Raw genomic sequence first — 21,584 nt, 5'->3', positions numbered from 1 at the left:
AAAAACATGTCTGGTCATGGCTGGTAATAGAACCCTAGCTTTTTTGGGGGGAGGGATGATTAGGTTGTTCAGGGCAAGGAGGTTTGGTGCTGGGTATGGGTGAGGACAGAGGTATGGGTGTGGGGCAGGGAGGTTTGGTGCTGGGTATGGGTGAGGACAGAGGTATGGGTGTGGGGCAGGGAGGTTTGGTGCTGGGTATGGGTGAGGTCACAGTTATGAGTGAGGGGCAGGGAGGTTTGGTGATGGGTATGGGTGAGGACAGAGGTATGGGTGCGGGGCAGGGAGGTTTGGTGATGGGTATGGGTGAGGACAGAGGTATGGGTGTGGGGCAGGGAGGTTTGGTGCTGGGTATGGGTGAGGTCACAGTTATGAGTGAGGGGCAGGGAGGTTTGGTGATGGGTATGGGTGAGGACAGGTATGGGTGCGGGGCAGGGAGGTTTGGTGATGGGTATGGGTGAGGACAGAGGTATGGGTGTGGGGCAGGGAGGTTTGGTGCTGGGTATGGGTGAGGTCACAGTTATGAGTGAGGGGCAGGGAGGTTTGGTGCTGGGTATGGGTGAGGACAGAGGTATGGGTGCGGGGCAGGGAGGTTTGGTGCTGGGTATGGGTGAGGACAGAGGTATGGGTGCGGAGCAGGGAGGTTTGGTGCTGGGTATGGGTGAGGACAGAGGTATGGGTGCGGGGCAGGGAGGTTTGGTGCTGGGTATGGGTGAGGACAGAGGTATGAGTGAGGGGCAGGGAGGTTTGGTGCTAGGTATGGATGAGGTCATTATGGGTGGTGGGGGGGTGTATTCCTCTTGTTGGGATGGACTGTGCTGGATAGGTGGGGGGAGTTGTATTTGGAAGCAGATATGACTTTGTCTATTGTAATTACTAAGTTTCATTTAACTTGACAATCTGATTTCAAACTTCAGAGGCAATTGATAGCCTTTTATGAGTGTGATGTATAGACATATTGTGCAACTGTGAAAGCGTCCTTAGGCTTGGAGTGAATACACTGTCTTTGGACATAGCAAACACACGTGCATTTTCGATTTTGAATTAGATTCTGGTTTGTATGGAAATGGATTAGAATTGCATTAATCTACCTTTTTGTCAATGGGATGTTCCCATTTGAAAGCCTAGCCTTGGAATGTAATTGTCTTGAAAGCCTTATTATGGAGCACAGATCAATCATTCTGCACATATGTATTTTATTTTTCTCTGAAAACATGTTGATAACAGGGGGAGGACTCACACACAGACATTTTTTTCACTTTACATATAGTAGATGCATATATAAGATGCATACATGCATTTGTCCGCTGTGGCTGCATAAATAAATCAAATATTTAAATGGCTGCATTGGGATTTTTAAATAGAGCTAGATATTAGCCTTGTTGTTATTGTTTGTAAGTCTAACAGCTGCCTTGGGATTTTAAAATGTAGCTAGATATTAGCCTTTTTGTTATTCTCTGAAAGTCTGCCAATCGAACGCTGTCAAGACTGCACTGATTGGATAGAAGGTCTGAAATGATGTCTGCATTCTTTTCCGAAAAAGATATCTATCCTTAAAGTGGATGTATTTATACTTTGGGGAGGGGGGGGATATGCCATCTAATACTCAGAACATGATGTTACAAATAGATATGCTCATTTTCTCCCTCTGTTATTGTTATTCCTCTATACTTGCACGCACACACACTCGCACACGCACGGAGCTCAGTCACTGACGTTAAATAAATCATAAATCACTGCTTCTTCCTCTGTTAAACCTCCCATTAAATGATTCATAAAATGTGTCCTTACACTTATGGTTAATTGAAACGGTTTTGAGATTATCAATTGACATATAAATTACATTTTTAGGTAATTCTTTTAGATTTGAATAATGTGTTATAGGGATTAATCCTCTATGCATTCTCCCAGCCCTTATGCCTTGGTAATGTGATTGGTGCTCAAGTGCTCTAAGACCTGCTGATGTCAGCACTGTTAACCTTTATTTTGTGTCTGGAATGGCAATGGGGTTCACCTTAGCCTGAAAAACTATAATTGGAACATATTGTGTCAAGATGTGTGACTGTGTAGCAGTATATAATTTGGGGGATATGTTGTGCAGTTGGAGATGTAAAGAACCTGTGAATTACAGTAGGAGCATTAAAGCTACAGTTGAATGGCATAGCAGATAGCTGCTGTGTACAGGAGAAAAAAGACAGGTGCACAGCACTGAATGCTTTCTCTAATTTCAGTGTTTTACATGGATAGTAAGTAAAACCATGCTTAGTTCGAAACAAAGGTGCAGCAATGTATATTAACATTGGATTTCTTTCCTGGATGCACTGTGAAATATTGCCCATATGCAGGAACCCATATTAGATTGAGATACTGCACACCTTGCAATTTTGTGTCACACATGGAAGCACTGAACCCTGAATAAGGTATTGATTTCATTATTGACTTTGCCTTGTGATTTACTGTGAAAATGGAAAGGATTAATTCATATATGTGAGCCCGGAATGATTTCTTAAGATGTGTTCATTACTTTTTTGTCTCTGATTCCCATAAATTATATCTATGCATAATGGTACACATCAATGTCAAAACCTGATATCAGTACCAACAATGTAGATTACAAAACTGTTATGAATTGTCAATACATTATTCATTATAGCATCATACTCTACATCATACCACCCAAATTAAAATAATTATAATGTAATTTGGAGGTGGCCAGATTGATAAATTCCGCACAAGGTTGAAATGTGCACTGCTATGTTACACTACCATCTCAATAGTGCATATTGGTGTTACTGAGTAGCTTGCTAGCTACTATGAAATGTATTGGCTTTGTGGGTTAGATTCATTGGTGTCTTGCTACCTGGCCTTTCAGACTCATCAGTTGGTCTGTGGTATATAGATACATGCATATACCTAGTTGATCCACCAACAGTACCGTACATTTCTGCTGGTGCCATTTAGCTTCCTTCCTGCTAGCAGGATGCAGAGTTTGCTTGGGAAAATAAACGGGACTGCGTGACTCAGACTTGAGTGAAATGTATCTAACTTCATGGGACTCAGTTTGAGTTCTTTCAGAGTCCTCAAAGCATTGCGTGAATGTTTTAATGAAATGATTCAAACTTTAATAAAATCATTCGAGCGCAGGGGAGCCCTCGGTTTGGTAATTGCATTCTTCCAATTGCTGCAATCGACGGGGAACGCAGCGGTGAATGGAGAGGAAAGGATCGGCATGCGGCTCCATTAGGAGCAGATGCTGTTGTGCTGTAAATATGCACTGCACTGCTGTGCATTGGGGTGGCTGTTCACCTCCTTCTGTTGGCTCCTCGTTGGCTCATTGTCTTACGCAAAGCTACAGAACCAAACATTTATTTAAAAGCTCTGGGAAAAGTGGATGGCAGTAGGTAAATGTGTGCAATCTTAGTTTATATTAAAAGTGTTCATTTAACACATTTTGACTTGAGAAACACTGCAATATGTTGTGTATTATCCATTGTGCACTTTCTAATCGAGAGTGATATCAGTTAATAATCATCCGCACAGCCAAAGTAGCCACACCATTCATGGGAAATGCAAAAGGGTGTATAATTTGAAGTAGAAGTATAAAGTATCTGGGCCTTAACGGAGGGCAGCTCGCTCAGGTTTGCTTAAATGATTGCTCTAGTAATTGTTCTAAGCCCTATAGGCACATCATTTGCAACTGAAGTTCATCTGACTAAATTATGTTTAGCACTAATTTGTATTAGGAATTGCACTTAGTGGGATGGAAAATAAGTGGAGCTGAAATGTGAAATCAGTGGAGTTACCTATATTTTACACATGCTGACTATGCAACCTGGAGCACTAGCAGCACCTAACTGATGAGTGTCAATTCCAGACCAGTGTTTAATTAACAGCTGAAACTTCATTAATGAATAATTGTGCTCCTGGGACCAGCACTGTGAAGTACTGCTCTACAGCTTGGCTTGACTGGAAATGGCTGTCTGACGATCCGGCATTTGAACGGACCGTAACTGTGGCTTCTGCTCATGCTGTGGGGTTGGCTGTCCACTGGCCGCACTGCTTCTGCCCTGCAAGGGCCACGTCCACTGCCATCTGGGACAACTGCCCCCCTAAAAGCATAACTCACAACTGAGGTGGAAATGGTTTACAAGGAAGAGTGGCTCTCCGTTGAGCTTTTTCTGTGCAAATCATTGTTGCGTAAAATCATTTGTGGGATAAAATGGGTGATTTAAAAATGCCCATTTCATTTTAAAGGTCCCATACCTCTCATTATCTGCCGGCTGTTTGTGTGCATTCTACCCATTCTAAACTCCATTAGACACTGAAAGCCAAGTGAGATTGAAAGGTTGTCAAGCTAAGGGTGTATTTTCTATCAATGGATAACTGTCCAGAGCTAAAAATTCAAAGTGATTTTGTTGGCTGAAATAATGGGATTTTGTCAAGGTATGATTGTCTTTGATTACATTGTCTTTGTCTTACATTTGTTTGAGATTTAACAATGTTATTTTAACCCTGTAGTTTTCCAGTGTGGAACAGACCACTGTGGCTTTGCCTGGCATCATATGACACCAATAAGATTAAAATGTCACTTAATAGTGAATGCCTTTTAAGCAAGGCGGTTCCATATATTAATATTCGTATATTTTTCACATGAAAAAAAAACATCCGCCATATTTCAGTCTTTATTTTTCTTAAATATGAAATATTCAACAGGTCCTGGAGCATCTGTTAAGATAGATGTGATTATGAACACCAATACGTACAAAGATATTTAAATAACAAAACAATGCACCCACCCCCCTCCCAATGAGCTTATGGGCTCACAAGATTTCCATTTTCATTTAAAATCATGAGAAAACTGGTTTAAGCGGATGAACTGCTTCAATGTCAGAACATTAATTGTACAGAATTGTGTTTGCCGGATCCAGTAGTGAAAGTTCTTCATGCATCACAAACGTATGACTGGTCATCGCTCAGCCGATGCTTGAATACAATAGACACAGAACATTAGTGGCAGTCTTGTGTAAATTAATGAATGGCTTGTCCTAAATTCTTCACACACTTTGTTTAGATCTTTGCCGCTGTCCAAATGTCTAAGATAGGTGTGCGGTTTCAATTTAATTGAGAATTTCATTAAAATAGATCTATTCTTTTGAGTGAACAAGGCAGAACAAGGCATGTGCTTTGCTTCAACTGGCCCGTTTATCAGCTCAATTTGTGAAATGACAGAGCATAGGTCTGGCTTGTGAATAGATTCACACACACTGCCTTTGGGGCTGCCTGCCAAGAAAGAGCAGTGGTTTGGAGGTGTGAAATCTGTGTTCACCAATCACAAGTCCTACTGGGTTCATGGCAGAACGTGGAGTGGTGCAGTGTTCCTGGGAAATTCTATGGTATAAATCACTATGCAAAGCTGTCATTTCTTTTTTAGTGCACAACAGCAAACCTGAAGCTGGCCAATGAAAAGAAAGAAGGATGGTAAATCCATGGGAATTGTGTTTATCAAATCAACTCTTCCGTGGCCCTCAGTATAATTTGACGGGCCTCGTTATGGCTTGGGGCTGCATATTGTAATTTGGAGACTGTAGGCTGTGATGAATTACTGCTATACTTTTTGCTGTCGAATTGAGCTCTAGACTGCAGATTTTTGTGCAATGTTTAGTTTTTAGCATCATTTCCTACCCCACAGAGTATGAGACATGGGACATAAGCAATATTGTAATGCCACAATGATGAAATATTGGACTCAAAGCAATGTTTGTGGTCTTAGTGTAAAAGTTGTTATAATTGTTTATAGGCATTCTTGCATGAGGACTTGCTAAAGCTTATAGCTCTTTTTTTGAAATAGCAGCTTAAAAATATAATAAAAAACCCTGAACATGTGGGTAACATTTGTATTCCAGACATACTCTGATGAGGAATTCACCAGGCCAAACTCTTCACAAGCACCCACAGAAACTTTGGGGCTGCTGCAGGCTGGTTGGAAAATAAAGCCATTTGAACGATTTACTCATGATCAAGATGTTTGACTTGGCAGGAACAAGTATACTCTGGGCACAGTTAGATTTTTGTTTAATCTCCAAGGTTTTCTTAGCAAAGAGGTTTTTTACCACTGCAGTGTAGATATTCAAGTTCAAGTTTATGCAAAGCACTGTCAAGATGTTGGTGATATGCATAATTCAATGCTCTACATTATATCACGATACTTTGACAACTTCTTCCCAGTGTCCACTTGCTTTGTAAAAATAGGACATGTGAGCCAAATGTTTTTCAAGTACTATTTATAGAAAAATGTATGAATAAAATGTATATCAGCTTAAATAAAGCTGAAGCCTTATTAAAATAGGCATCACAATTACTTATATTTGTCAGTAGTGGCATGTACTATGTTGGCACTGTGCAGATGCAAACCTAGATAATTAATTTTCCTGAATAATAATATTTATTTTCTGAGCGATCAAAGGTCTAACTCCAAGAGCCTTTCAAGCTGCATTCGACCCCTGGGCTGCCAGTTGAATAGCCATGATCGATAGGAACATCGCATGCTGCATAAAAACTGTCTCTTTTAGGAAAATGTCGTAAGCCTTTTATGGCAGCAGCATAATTCATGCGCCTCATACAGTTACAAACATGGCAAAGCATCAAAAGGGCAAACCAGTAAGCACAGTCAGAAAGCGAATCAAGTTCAAACCAGTAAGCTCAGTCAGAAAGAGAATCAAGGACAAACCAGTAAGCACAGTCAGAAAGAGAATCAAGGACAAACCAGTAAGCACAGTCAGAAAGAGAATCAAGAACAAACCAGTAAGCACAGTCAGAAAGAGAATCAAGGATTCTCTTCACTTGCTTGTCACCTATAAAAAGTAATGTAATATAATTTTGGTCGTTGTCATTTCATTTGCATTTCAAATATTGTTTACATTTTTATTGGCGTCTATTAATTCCGTGGAATTTGTGACCTGTGTGAGACAGGTCTTTTTCTTGCCTAAATCATAACCACACGGTTATGATCATTCAAAGAAGTTTGTATGTGATATTCCTCAAGCATTTTCATGACTTTGACTGAACTATTTGGAGAAATAAGTACATTTGTGGACAACATGGGGAACATCAGAATTGATTATGTGTTTTGGGTTAGCTGGGTACACACTGTTACTTATGGGTGTTGAAGGGTGCAGATGTGGCAATTACAGTATTAGTTCCCATGTCACGTTTATACTCTTTCAGTCTCTGCTTGGAGTGTCCTTTTGTTTTGATAAATGTTTCATGTTGACAAGACCTAGCAGCTTCAATTGAATGGCATTGTACCAGCTGGCTGGCCAAAACACAAGAAAATGACTAAAGGTTCACTGTGGAAATGGTCTGTTCAGCCCATTATAAGCCTGCTTGAAAATCCAATCTATTTAATTTCTAATTAACTTCACCATTAATCTCACTATTTCTAATTACTTGCACCATTAGCCACCTAAATTCAAACATGTCTGTATCAGGTCAAAAGCATACACATGCCATTTAGACAGCTGTAGCATGTATTTTGAATAAAAGACAGCTTTATATAAAAACATCCATATGGAATCAAAATAGGCAATGGTATTGGCTACATATGGATGTTTTTATTTATACCACAACAGTAATTCTGTGCCCTTAAGACACATATAGGAAAAGCTAATGTTCTTTACAGTTGATGGGGATTAGCATTGTTTTGCTGAAGGGGGAATTTAGTGTTTAACGGCCAACCTGGAATACTTTTGCTTTAAATGTGAATATGATCCAAAATTATATACAGCAGATGAACATGTCTCCATTTGTAACAAAGTTGAATGAATTATGCCTCCTGAATAATTCAAACTTTTTTAGGAAATAAAATTACAGGGCTAATTAGACCAGGGTGCATATCAGTCACAATGTCAGACCACCAACTGGTGCCTGCACCACTTTTGTGAACTGTAGAACATGAGACTGAATTTTGAATTTGAGCTTTGAATTGAGCTTTTTTGACACTATAACTTGTTGGTCATTGTAGTTGGTCACCTTGTTACCCTTTCTAAAGAGTGAAGTTGAAAACGCAAGTCGTTATCATTGAAAGAAATTGCTATGAATGGTAGGAGCTCTCGTCGTGTTGTATTGTGTGGCCTTATATGTAAAACGGTCTCTGGCTCATGAACAAGGGCAATACACAAGCTTCACTTGAAGTGCTTTTTATTGCCTCCTTACACCTCAAATGGCTCAATTAGCTGTTTTGCAAAAAAAAAAAAAACTGGTTGTGAAAAACAGAGAAATGTGTGTCAGACAACTAGTGCCTCATCAATGTAATATCCTGTTAGGATTTAAGTGGTTAGATGACAGGTCCAACCTCTAAAACATGGAGGGCTTTCAATTTTCTGTGCTCAGCAACTTCTTCGCTCTCTGCTCATATTAAAGGTCATTGGGGTTCCTCAGCTGAAATAACATTTACTGACCTTATTGATTTTCTGCTAAAGGGGATGATATATACGGGTCAGTCAGGTTACCGGTGGAGCATGCATGCTTAGGACCACAGCTTATACAGCAAGACTGTATCGAACCACAATGCATCAGGCTGTACTCTACAACTTACAGGTACAGGTATTAACCCCTATCAGTGTATCAGACTGTACTCTGTATCTTACAGTAAAGGTATTAACCCATATCAGTGTGTCAGACTGTACTCTGTATCTTACAGTAAAGGTATTAACCCATATCAGTGTATCAGACTGTACTCTGTATCTTACAGTAAAGGTATTAACCCATATCAGTGTGTCAGACTGTGCTCTGTATCTTACAGTAAAGGTATTAACCCATATCAGTGTGTCAGACTGTACTCTGTATCTTACAGTAAAGGTATTAACCCATATCAGTGTATCAGACTGTACTCTACATCTTACAGTACAGGTATTAACCCATATCAGTGTGTCAGACTGTACTCTACATCTTACAGTACAGGTATTAACCCATATCAGTGTATCAGACTGTACTCTGTATCTTACAGTACAGGTATGAACCCATAGCAGTGTATCAGTACTCTATATATTATAGTACAGGTATTAACCCTTAACAGTGCGTCAGGCTGTACTCTGCAGCTTACAGTACATGTACCAACAGTGTATCAAACTGTAGCCATGCTACCCACTGTATCTGTTGGGATAGAGAAGTGCACCATTCCTCACACTCTTTCTGTGAGAAAGTGAACCTCACTTTGAGTAAACGGTAAAGAACAGCAATTCCTGGCTGGATATATCTCACACACCGAGGTGAAAATGTACCGTACAGTAGTTCATTGCTAGTTTGTGCAATTTGGACATTTTTCTCACTTTATGGAGTGCAGCTTCAACCTGCATGTAGATATTGATTCTTGTAGTGTAATGACACATGCTCTTTCATGGGTGTTTAATTAAATTAAACGTAAATTCTGTAATCAGGTGTGAGCTTATCAATATCAATATCTTCGGATACATTATAGTCATGCCACCTGCAGGTCCTGGTTTCTATTTTGCTGGATGTGGAATTTGAGCTGAAAAGAATGAAGAAGCAATCCTCTGCTGTTTTCATAAACCTGTGAGTTTGGATCCCAGTGGGAATTCAAAATGTAAAAAAGCAACCCAGTTTGAAAACTACCTAACACATCTGAAATTACACCCTGTATCATTCCTTCTTATGCTCTGTGAGTTTAATGTGCAAATGGAAATTGGTTAATAAGCTTTTTATAATCCTGATATGCCTGATTGATTTACTGTTATTGTAAAAACAATAGATTTAGCAGGATGCGGATTACATTTTAATTTCAGTACAAGTTTAATGAATGGGAAATGATTCATTGTGGCTTCTTGGGTGGGGTGGGGATGATGCAGAACAGTGCCACATTAAGAAACATCACCTTGGTCAGAACAGCTGAAAGCACAGAGGGACTTGTAAATATTAGCAAATTGTTTATTTGCCAACATTTTCTAGTCCACTCTTAAAACCATTGTTTTTCTAAATGTTCAGTTAAAGCATTCAGCAGATGCTGCTATCCAAAGAAACTTGCACAGATTGCATTGCTTTCCTGTACTATCCATTTACCCAGCTAGAGGTATTCAAGTCACGCACCCAGCTCAAGGGTACCGTGGCAGTGCTCCACCTGCAGCCTCAGGCCTACAAGCCCAGTTTCCTCAGCATTAGGCTGTGCTGCTGCCAACATTTCACATGTAATGAATTGAAAGAGAGGAAAAGCCATAAAGGCTGTCTGGCTTCAGATTTCAGCAAGCAAACGGTCTCAGGCCCTGACAGAATGCAGGCTGCTTCAAACAGGGCACCAGTGGAGAGCCACGAATGGCCGGAACGTGTAACAGAGGCAGAGGAGCCTCGCCGTTAATTACCTTATTAATGACCCGCCGTCCTCCTGCAGACGTGGCCTGGAGCAGGCTCCCCTTAATTGATCCCGTTATGAATTCGCTGTGAGCTCATCTGAGCGGTGAGCTCATCTGAAACGGGAGAGGAGTGTGACGGACAGGCGAACGGGAAGCTCCAGAGCTGGAGGACAGGAGGGGTGGTGGCGGAGGCCGCGTCTCAGGGCCCACGGCTCCTTGTCTCCCTGCTCCTGCGCCCACGCCTTGCATATTCAAGGTCTGGGTCTGTGCCAGGCTCCGAGCGGGCTCCCCGCTTCGCCCCAGACAAAAAGCGGCAGCGCAAATTTATTTCTTTATTTCAGTCCGCAGCTCTTGAAGAGTACCGTACACAAGCAGAGAGGAAAGGCAAGGTGAAACTGGGCTCCGCGCAGTCTTAAGAATCAGTGCATCTCGTCCTGCCCTCGGGGGCTCTGTAAAAATGTTGTCAAAGCTTTCACTGCTTTTTTGCACAGCTGAAAGTAAACATTAGTTTTGTAATACAATTGTACAGAATTGTTTATGTCACCATAGCCCACCAAGCTTCAATAAGCAGGCTTGCTTTAATGCCTTGATATCTTAAGTCCAAACGAACAGCGTGCATCTACTCCTAGTGTCTGGATGTCGCGTAAGGAGATTACACAATGCAGTCCATCCAGAAAAAGAGCATAATTTGCATTTCCTGCATTTGGCCGGTCACTGACCAGGCGGTTTAGTTCCGGCGGGTGTCGTTTCGCGGGAGTGTGAAATTCATGTGGTGTCTACTCTCATTAAAACAGAGATTACTCACACAGACACCCAAGCTTAAGACAGCCGTAGCACAGACACTATTTATATCAAAGGCAGCTGTGAGGACAGGGTCCACTGCCCTCCAGCCCTGACTTTCACAGATAGCAATCTTCAGCAGAATGAACAGGCTCTGAAGGAATCGGCTTTTAGAAAGATTGGCCGAGAACAAAATGTCGAGAAAACAAGCTGTACTGTGCATGTCTGCAAATCTGTAATCTTTGAATTTACAATTAACATTAAACCAATAACAATATTCCGAAAGATAATTGCAATGAATCGAACGCTGCAAATTTGACCAATTTCTGCAATTATATAATGAAAAGTATAGTACAATGTGGCACTTTGAATGTATAGTAAAGTAAATCAGTTATTTGTCATTATTTTCAAGTTATGATCAGACAGCCTGACTGCCTTCACTCGACATGACGTTTGTCTTTTTCTTGTTCACACTGGGGAGTGTCCCCCCTGTGCATCTAATCTAATTTAATTTGGTGGGGAAGGACAGAGCAGCGCACTGCATTACGCTCATAGCTCAGCATACTCATTGGGACAGAGAGTTCTGTCCTGAGTACTAACAGCAGGCTCTGTGTGCTGGTGAGCAGGCAGCTGTGCAGGGTGGCGGAGTGCAGGGTAGCACAGAGTCTGTCTCGCTGCCGGTCACCTTCAGCTCTCCGCTAGACAGCCCTTCAGAGCTGGAGCTGAACCGGGATGGCTGACAGCCCGTCTGCTAGCCTTACCAACGCGCCGGGTGGCAGCAGAGTCAGGCGGAATTGGTGCATCATAAAAAATAGAATAAATAAATAAATAAATGGTGTCCATGCCTTTGTGTGCTCGTATATTTTCTGCTGATTCAGGTTAATCCATAAAAAAACGGCAGTGACATCAAATGCTTCTGCTGTGGTAAGAAATGTGCCCAGAAGTTCCCAGCAGGCTGTAAAGTGGGTCACGTGAGTGCAGGTTGGGCCGACAGCGTGCCCTGACATCACAGATGGTTATCCAGTCACAGCGCAGCGCGTCCTCTCACTCCTCATTGGGCCATTATATCGCTCCTTCTCTCACTGCAGAAAACACCTGTCTTAACAAATGTTTTAACCCAGTAATGAGACTTAAAATCTTATTAAGTCTCTTATTAAACCCTAGTACACAGAGTTTTGTTTTGACAAGTGAACCCCATTGGCAGTATCTTTGTTTAAATATAAGTTTTTAAGTTTAAATATCAGTTATGGTATGTACTCTCCTGCTGTGACCGACACTGCAGAGAAATGCACCTGTCCTGTTTACCGTGCTCTCTCTCCTGTAGCTCTGTGTGGCCTGTAGTGTGGTCACTGCTTTGTGGGCCACAGTTGTGCTTCAGTCATGCACCATTTGTGGGTATGGACTGCACAGTGATAAGGTTTGGCACAGAAGGTTTGGTACAGAATGTGACAGCACAGAATGATGCGTTTCCCTTTGTATGCTGCAATTTCCATAGTTGGTGAAACTGCCAGTTTCTGTGTAAGGTGCCATCCCACACAGTACACAGGCTATCACCCATCACTGATACCAGAGGCTTGATAGATGCCATGAATGCAGCAGTCGTCTGGATTAGTGGAATATATGCAAATGCTCTATTGTGTGATGTCCTTACATGAGGTTTTTCAAGAGCAGGCTATCAGTCTGACAAGTCGCAGACAAGTTATATACACTCACTGAGCACTTTATTAGGTAGACCTGTACACCATCTTGTTGAAGCAAATATTTAATCAGCACATTTTGGCAGCAACTGAATGCATCAATGCATGCACATATGGTCAGGGGGTTCAGCTGTTTTTCTGGCCCATGTCAGAATGGGGAAGAAATGTCATCTAAGTGACTTTGACCATGGAATGATTGTTGGTGCCAGACAGGGTGGTTTGAATATCTGAGAAACTGCTGATCTCCTTTTCATGCACCTCAGTCTCTAGAGTTTGCAGAGAATGGTGTGAAAAACAAAAAGCAGTTCAGCCGCAGTTCTGTGGACAAAAACACCTTGTTAATGAGAGAGTGGAGAATGGCCAGACTGGTCAAAGCTGATCAGAAGGTGACAGTAACGTAAATAACCACACATTACAACAGTGGTATGCAGAAGAGCATCTCTGAACACACGTGTCTACCTCTTAAGTGCATAGGCTTTAGCAGCAGAATACCAGTAAGTGTAAAAAGTAAGTCAAATAAATACCTAATAAAGTGCTCACTGAGTGTAAGTCACCCTACTGATTTCTGCTGAACATAAACTGTCCATAAGCCTATTCTCTGCAGTAATGGGCCAGAGTGTGTCTTTCTAGCTGGCACAAGGCCAGAAAGCCTGTGCTGGAGTGGGTAATGCCCCACTGTTCCCTGGCTTTCCTGGGAGGACCATATTGTGTATTACATCTGTGCTGCACAAGTCATTTAAAAATGTTTGTGTTCTTGAAAGCTTAACTGTTTCCATAATTATAGGGCACAAAAATGCTTACGAGTTGTTATAGCTTTAAAAAGTTCACTTCCACTAATTCGGGAGGTGCTATATTTTTGCGTATATAGACACCTCCATTTTGTGATGGGCTTTGCAGTAGTGCTCAAAGCATGCTTGAGTAGAATAAATTGATTTCTCAGTGCCGGTGACGTGTCACTTCTAGGAATGTAGCTATCTTGAGAGCTCAGAAAGAAAGCCTAGAGCTTGAAGTGGTCCCAGGGACCAAACATTGCCTCAAATGTCCTGCACCTCTGCTCTCGAGGGACCAACCAGGAAACGCTTCTCTTCTGGCATCTTATTAGGCTCCTCCAGCCCTCCAGTCGTGCTGCTGGCACACAGTCCAGTCTGGATTCGGCACTTTGGCCTGACAGGCGTATCTCCCTCAGCTATGACAGAATTAGAACTCTCACCCTCTGTTTGAACGGCAAGCTTGCCGGTGACTGACATTGCTTATGTCTGCTCAGACAGAGAATCTGCTTGTTTTGCCAGGATAGCATAACGTTTCTGAATCTGCTTAGTCCAAAACAAGAAGTCAACCAGAGTTCATTCCAAAAGCCTCACCAGTTCATGGATAACACCCTTCTGCATGGTACAGCACCTGTGGTATTACAGGCTGTGCAGGCCTTGTGTCGAGTTAACAAAAATATCTTTAAAATAAAAAAATAAAAAAAGCCACGTGTATTCCGTATTATCGTTAGGTAGCCAGATGCAGAGCGAGTCCCACTCCGCGGTTTTCTTAGTCTTCACTTCGACCTTTTTGTGACAGTGGAGCGGGTGGCTGGGTGGCGAGCGGGCGGGCAGGATGCCATTATTATAGTTTCTCAAAAAGCGGGTCACAGACTGTGAAAGGAAAAAACATTGAATAATGAACCTTTTGTGTGTCTGGAATGGAAAGTCTGTACTGTAGTGTCACAGGAAGCAGAACTCTCGGTGACAGGGTGCAGCCCAGCAGACATTACTGAATGCAGGAGATTATTAGTCAAATGACAATTACTGAATGATTATATACTGTGCGGACAAAAGTTTTTCATTAATTTACATGAGAAAATCTTCAATGGCACTCACATGGAATTTTGAGCATTAATATAATAAGAAATGGAATGCAGCACTGTCATTGTCCTTTCATTAAGTATTCTACTGCATGAACCAACGCCTGCTGTAATGTAATTATGGGGGAACTGTGAACGTTTTATATCCTGTTAGAGCACATTTGCATAATGCGTCTTTAAGACTGTAGGATCAAAAGAAAGGTGCCTTTACATACAGTAATTTGTAAGGGCCATAGATCAAACAAGGAATTTGTCTTATATACAAGGTTTCAAAACATATGAAGAATCTTATACAGTTCAGTTTGTTGCTAGGATATTTCCCCCTGTATTTTAAGCTGATTTAGCAGTTTTGCAGATGTAACACAGAACCCTAATATTAAGTAAACTCCCCATGTTCTATGCTGCTAGTTGACAGGGTTCCCCCTGCAGGCACTGTTAGTTTACTCTCCCCTGCTGCGTGCAGTATGTAGAACCTGTAGCTCTGACTGCTCTCTGTTTTACTCTAATAGGAAATGATGACCAAACTGATAACTGAGACCCCAGATCATCCTGTTCCTTTTCTCATCAATCACCTGCAGACTAAAGAGGGCAGCCCCAGCAAGCTGCAGAGAACTCTGCTGGGCTCTGCGGCTCTGTGGGCCCAGACTGGCTCAGCCGGTGAGTCCATACTACACACACACGCACACGTACACACACACACACGCACACACACACACACACACACACACACACACATGCTTACACACACACACACACACATGCTTACACACACACACACACACACACACACACTAGACACACATACACACTGCACCCGCACAGGCTCTGCGGCTCTGTGGGCCCAGACCGGCTCAGTTGGTGAATCTGTACTACACACAGACACAGACACTCACATACACTACACACATCTACATACTACACAGACACAGACTCAGACAAAATGGCTTGTGAATGCTTTTCCTCTCTGCCTTGCTCCTGGGGTACTCCGGAGAGCAGAGGCTGAACCCTGCGTTTCAAACTGTCTGTCTCTGCAGAAAACAAGGGGACGAGGCGTGATTTCAGGGGGTTCGAGAAGCCGTGGGAGATGCACCCCAAAAAGCCAAAAAAATCCAAGAGCGATCTAGCAGTATCCAATATATCGCCACCTTCACCTGAGTCAAAGTCACGTGAGTAGTTATGCAGTAATAACACAGAGCTGTGTTTCTGTGCAGTAATAACACAGAGCTGTATTTATGTGCTGTAATAACACAGAGCTGTGTTTCTGTGCTGTAATAACACAGAGCTGTGTTTCTGTGCTGTAATAACACAGAGCTGTGTTTCTGTGCTGTAATAACACAGGGCTGTGTTTCTGTGCTGTAATAACACAGAGCTGTGTTTCTCTGCTGTAATAACACAGAGCTGTGTGTCTGTGCCAAGCTGTGTTTCTGTGCTGTAATACCAGAGCTGTGTTTCTGTGCTGTAATACCACAGAGCTGTGTTTCTGTGCTGTAATACCACAGAGCTGTGTTTCTGGTGTAGACATAGGCTGAATGTCCAGGTGTGAACCAAGGGAGGGCAATCACAGGGCATTCAGGTGCTGTGTTGTGTACTTTGGCTCGCAGTTTGCATCGTACTGTATATCAGCTCATGCCTAGTTAGCCTAAATTTATATTCTTTGCACAATGTAGGTAGGGTAAAGGCCACAGTTAAATAATGGTTTAAATGGTTTAAACGGTTTAAACTTAAATTCTGTCTAGTAATTACTTAATTGCAGAAGTTTTTGATGGGTCTGTAAAGTGTTCTATAATGTATGCAGTTTCAATTTTAACACATTATTGGAAAATAGGCCGAAAAATAAGAAAACAAATAAATAAATAAATACCCTGCATCTGTTTTGTTTCTGTATTGTCACAGGAGTCAGCCAATTGGTAATTTTAGAATTTTGAATGGCTGTGTTTTCCATGTGAACACACAATATTGTATTTTTAAAGATTGTGCCAATTGAAGGAAATTGTGTGTAGTGTGTAAAGTCTGATCTTTTTTTCTGCCGTCAATGAGTAATTGCTTAATGTGTAAGCGTATGATGTCCCCAACAGCCGACAGTAGAGATAAATAAATAAACAGAGTGAGTCACAGTGGTGTGTGCAGAGTTTAGAAATAGTGGAAACTCAAGCACTGGCTAATTTAAGGGATATGCAGGATTGTGTAAAGTGTTCAGCATTGCACTCAGTCACTGTCAGGCCTCCTGTTTCAGGCTCTGCAGTCATAACAATCTGATTTAGAGGAGAGTGGCTTTAGAGAGGGGAGGCTTGCCATCGCATCCCTCTATTGAGTTAGGAAAGTTTTGGTTTGGATTTTTTTGTTTTATCTACCTTCAGAAACCAACAACACTGAGGCTCAGTGGGGCTGAGGTAAACATGGCGTTCCTCAGGAACATGACAGACCCTCTGGATCAATAAAACATTCACAGAGTACTCTGCACATTCCTCAGTATTTAAGACTTCTCTATTGCGTTATCTATGTGAATGTTTGAAAGTAGGGGGTTTCAACGGCTTTTGATCCCGGGTCCCCATCCAGACTCAAAGGCATCCCAGGGATACCCATCATAAGTTGTTATCATGGGTGTATCATGTATCATGTATCATGTCCCAACTTTATATACGTATATTGTCACTGCATTTCAAGTCTATCCAGAGACCCCCTACAGTACCATCGATGGCCTCCAAATCTTCCAACAAATAAATCATGAAGTGCACTTTTTCAATTTACATTGCTCTCACTCATACAGTACAGCACATCTTTACTGTATGAATGTATTTTGACAGCATAAGCCTATCTTAAGTAAATCCTATCGTAGGTAAATGTGAGTCCATCGCCACAGGCCCTGGTCGATTGCCATAAGCCATCATGGGTTCCAGTGGGACTGTGGATTCCCAGACTGCACTGAGAGCACTGTAGGTTTAGTCTCAGTGGACACCATTCTCTGGCCTGTACAATTGCTTGTCCTCCAATGCACTTGGCACAGTGACACGATGCTGAAATATTCACTTCAATTTCTTCTTGTCACTGTGCCAGGCAGACCTACGGGAGGAAAAAAAGGCAAGACAGCAGACTGCCGCAATGTTGTCATCAGATTCTGTCCAGCGGCCGTTAGTCTGAGTGCTGCTGCTTACTTACCCTGTGGGTACGGGGACTCTGGATAATGGGAAATACTGTATATACTGAGTGTCTTCACTGAAATATGTGTGCGTTAAGCTCACCAGAGCGAAAGAAGAAGGACATTTTATCTGTTTCCTTCCATATATATGTTACACTTGGACGCAGCAGTGTTTTACCAGTAATGACAGAACACACTGGGATTCTAACTGCATGTGAATTCACCAACCTATTTACTGTGCACTGCTGTTGCTGAGCAATATCAACCCTCAAAGAAAAAAAAAGAAAAACAGCAGAGAAAATAAATAAATAACAGTTGACTTTCCTTAAAGCACCTCCCAGGCTCTCTGAAGCACTGCAGGATTCTGAGGACAGTGAATAGGCAGGGAGGACAGTGAGGACAGGGAGGCCTGTAGCGTAGTGGTTAAGGTAAATGACTGGGACACGCAAGGTCGGTGGTTCTAATCCTGGTGTAGCCACAATAACATCTGCACAGCCGTTGGGCCCTTGAGCAAGGCCCTGAACCCTGCATTGCTCCAGGGGAGGATTGTCTCCTGCTTGGTCTAATCAACTGTATGTCGCTCTGGATATGAGCGTCTGCCAAATGGCAATAATGTAATGTAATAATGAGGACAGGGAGGACAGTGACTGAATGGTAAGAACAGTGAATACACAGTGAGGACAGTGAATAGACACTGAACGGACAGTAAGTACAGTGAATAGACACTGAACGGACAGTAAGTACAGTGAATAGACACTGAATGGACAGTAAGTACAGCGAATAGACACTGAATGGACAGTAAGTACAGTGAATAGACACTGAACGGACAGTAAGTACAGTGAATAGACACTGAATGGACAGTAAGTACAATGAATGGACAGTAAGTACAGTGAATAGACACCGAATGGACAGTAAGTACAGTGAATAGACACTGAATGGACTGTAAGTACAGTGAATAGACACCAAATGGACAGTAAGTACAGTGAATAGACACTGAATGGACAGTAAGTACAGTGAATAGACACCGAATGGACAGTAAGTACAGTGAATAGACACTGAACGGACAGTAAGTACAGTGAATAGACACTGAATGGACTGTAAGTACAGTGAATAGACACTGAATGGACAGTAAGTACAATGAATGGACAGTAAGTACAGTGAATAGATACTGAATGGACAGTAAGTACAGTGAATAGACACTGAATGGACAGTAAGTACAATGAATGGACAGTAAGTACAGTGAATAGACACCGAATGGACAGTAAGTACAGTGAATAGACACTGAATGGACAGTAAGTACAGTGAATAGACACCGAATGGACAGTAAGTACAGTGAATAGACACCGAATGGACAGTAAGTACAGTGAATAGACACCGAATGGACAGTAAGTACAGTGAATAGACACCGAATGGACAGTAAGTACAGTGAATAGACACCGAATGGACAGTAAGTACAGTGAACAGACAGTAAGGACAGTGAATGGGCAGTAAGGACAGTGAATGGGCAGTAAGAACAGTGAATGGACAGTGATTGGCCAGCTCAGACGAGGTGATAAGGTGTTGGTGTTCTGGCTGTTTTCAGTGCCACGGTCCATAGAGCACCCTCCCTGGGACTGGAGAACTCGACCGGAGAGCCGGGACTTTGACGAGCTGAACCACATCCTGCAGGAGAGCAAGAAACTGGGCAAGGCCTTGGAGAACCTCTCCCGAAGTATGCGTGCTTGCATACACACGTGCACACACACAGACACACACACACACACACACAAGCTTACTGTAGTAATCTCATACCCATTAATTTTGCAGTCACTATCCTTCACATAAACTTGGAGCTAATATTTAAGTGTTTGTCATCGCAGTGACCAAGGGTTTATTTGACAAATTGAGTGTCAGCTATCATTCTAGTTATTGCTGTGAATGTGGGCTCATCAATATCCTCTTTGATATTTTACATTACAGTGTGCATTATTATAAGTGTTAAATGTGCATGGTTAATGAGGTATAGGGTATTTCAGTTTTAATTTTTATTTTCTTGACCATTAAAGGTTGGATATACACATTTCTCTGCTTAATTAAAAAGAGAGAGATTAATGAAATGCCGTACAGATGACCAGAGCATGCCCTTAATTTAAATTATATGTTGTTCTTCAGTTAACACATGTGCTGTAAGAAATGTTAACACTGCAGGACATCTCTCTCCCTCTCTCTCTCCCTCTCCTCTCTCTCTCCCACTCCCCTCTCTCTCTCTCTCTCTCTCTCTCTCACTTTCTCTCTCATGCTCTCTCTCTTTCCATGTGTTTTCAGGCATTGCAGTCTCTGATGAGCTTGACCAGGTAGAGTGCGTTTTATTGTGTTAAATGTACTGTAAGTGATTAGGTTAACAGCCCATGTAAAGCAGAGCCCTGACTCTCTGCTTGTGTTTGCTGAAGAGGTCTCACAGCTCTGATGAGGGCAGTGTCCGTGCTGTGTTGGGCTGTGTTAGTGGGCACAGAATGAGCTTTGAGTGTTTAGTGATTATAACGTACAGCGTCCGTGCTGTGTTGGGCTGTGTTAGTGGGCACAGAATGAGCTTTGAGAGTTCAGTGATTATAACGTACAGCGTCTGTGCTGTGTTGAGCTGTGTTAGTGGGAACAGAGTTTAGTGATTATAACCATGAGAATGAATAAAATCCCTGGCTAGAATCTTACCTTACATTAACTGTTAATCTGCCCGTGATGCCATGCACATCAGACAAAGTCTAGTTCTCTTTCAGTAACAGTGAATGCAACATGATGCGTATTCATTATGTGAAAGGTAATGTGATTGCGTGGAGCGGCTCACAGAAATCTGTAATTATTTAGTTCATGAAGCGAATTAATTGTCCTAAATCAAACGAAATGGGACCTGCGCTGTGCTAATGAGGTGCCTGTGTAAGTTTGTAAGCAGAGGGCGAGTCCATGTTTTCGTTGCTCTCCTGATCAAAGCTCCAGAATATATCCCACCTATCTCCCAGGCCTAGCAGTGATTGCCGTGTTTGACTGCTTGCTACAAGGCTATACCGCCATGTCATAGGAAAACCATTCAGGGCAATGTATGTAATACATGCCTTGCATTGAATTCCATGGGCAGAGGCCTTTAATCTACCTGGATTTCAGTCTGGCCTGCAGCCAGGCCCTCAGCCTGTCTCCAGGAAGGGAGTAGGATGCGATGAATAGAAAGCAATTTGACATCAAATCCATTTGAAACAGAATTCAATTCCCTTTTTCAAGGTGCTCTGCTTGAGCTGGTGTCTCCTTGCCCCTTTCCTTGGGAATGTGTAATGTTAGGAAACATAAGCTCTCTCCTGAACAGAATACGTAAGCGCCTATCTTTCCACACAGATAGCAGCTTTGGCCATGGAGAACGGGCGACTGTTTCAGTGATTTTGCAGCCTTCCAAATAATTTATGTTCCTTTGCTCAATTTATGCTCAATCATCTAAAACATGATACATTTCGATCATAGTTTAGTTGTTACTCTATTACGCTCCGGTTTTGCCTGGATTCAATCAACGTCTGTTCTTACCTTTGACGCGTTATTAAATTCACATTTGCGCTTTTATTCAGCAGCCAAGTTGAGGATTAACTTGACAAACTGTGTTTGCATCTACACTTGAGTTTAATTGCATGTCAGTATTAAGGACAAAAGGCTTCCCACCCCCATAATTCTCCTGAGACATCGAAGGCAAAGTCTGAAGAAAGATACGATCTGACACTATTCAATGCAATCACCAGGTGCTTAAATGA

General features: G+C 42.1%; 1 protein-coding gene across 1 annotated transcript in view; it reads left to right on the top strand.

Annotated features, from left to right (window-relative positions):
* Positions 1-21,584, top strand: part of c4h8orf34 (chromosome 4 C8orf34 homolog) — a 78,771-nt gene that overhangs the window by 7,443 nt on the left and 49,744 nt on the right. The window contains exons 2-5 of the mRNA XM_061240533.1: positions 15,194-15,341; positions 15,719-15,850; positions 19,403-19,531; positions 20,125-20,153. Coding sequence (XP_061096517.1) covers positions 15,194-15,341; positions 15,719-15,850; positions 19,403-19,531; positions 20,125-20,153 — 438 coding nt within the window. The remainder of the gene's footprint in view (positions 1-15,193; positions 15,342-15,718; positions 15,851-19,402; positions 19,532-20,124; positions 20,154-21,584) is intronic.

This window comes from Conger conger, chromosome 4, assembly GCF_963514075.1.
Source record: "Conger conger chromosome 4, fConCon1.1, whole genome shotgun sequence".
Taxonomy (NCBI): domain Eukaryota; kingdom Metazoa; phylum Chordata; class Actinopteri; order Anguilliformes; family Congridae; genus Conger; species Conger conger.
The sequence above is the reverse complement of the archived record's forward strand: the minus strand, read 5'-3'. Positions and strand labels throughout refer to the sequence as shown.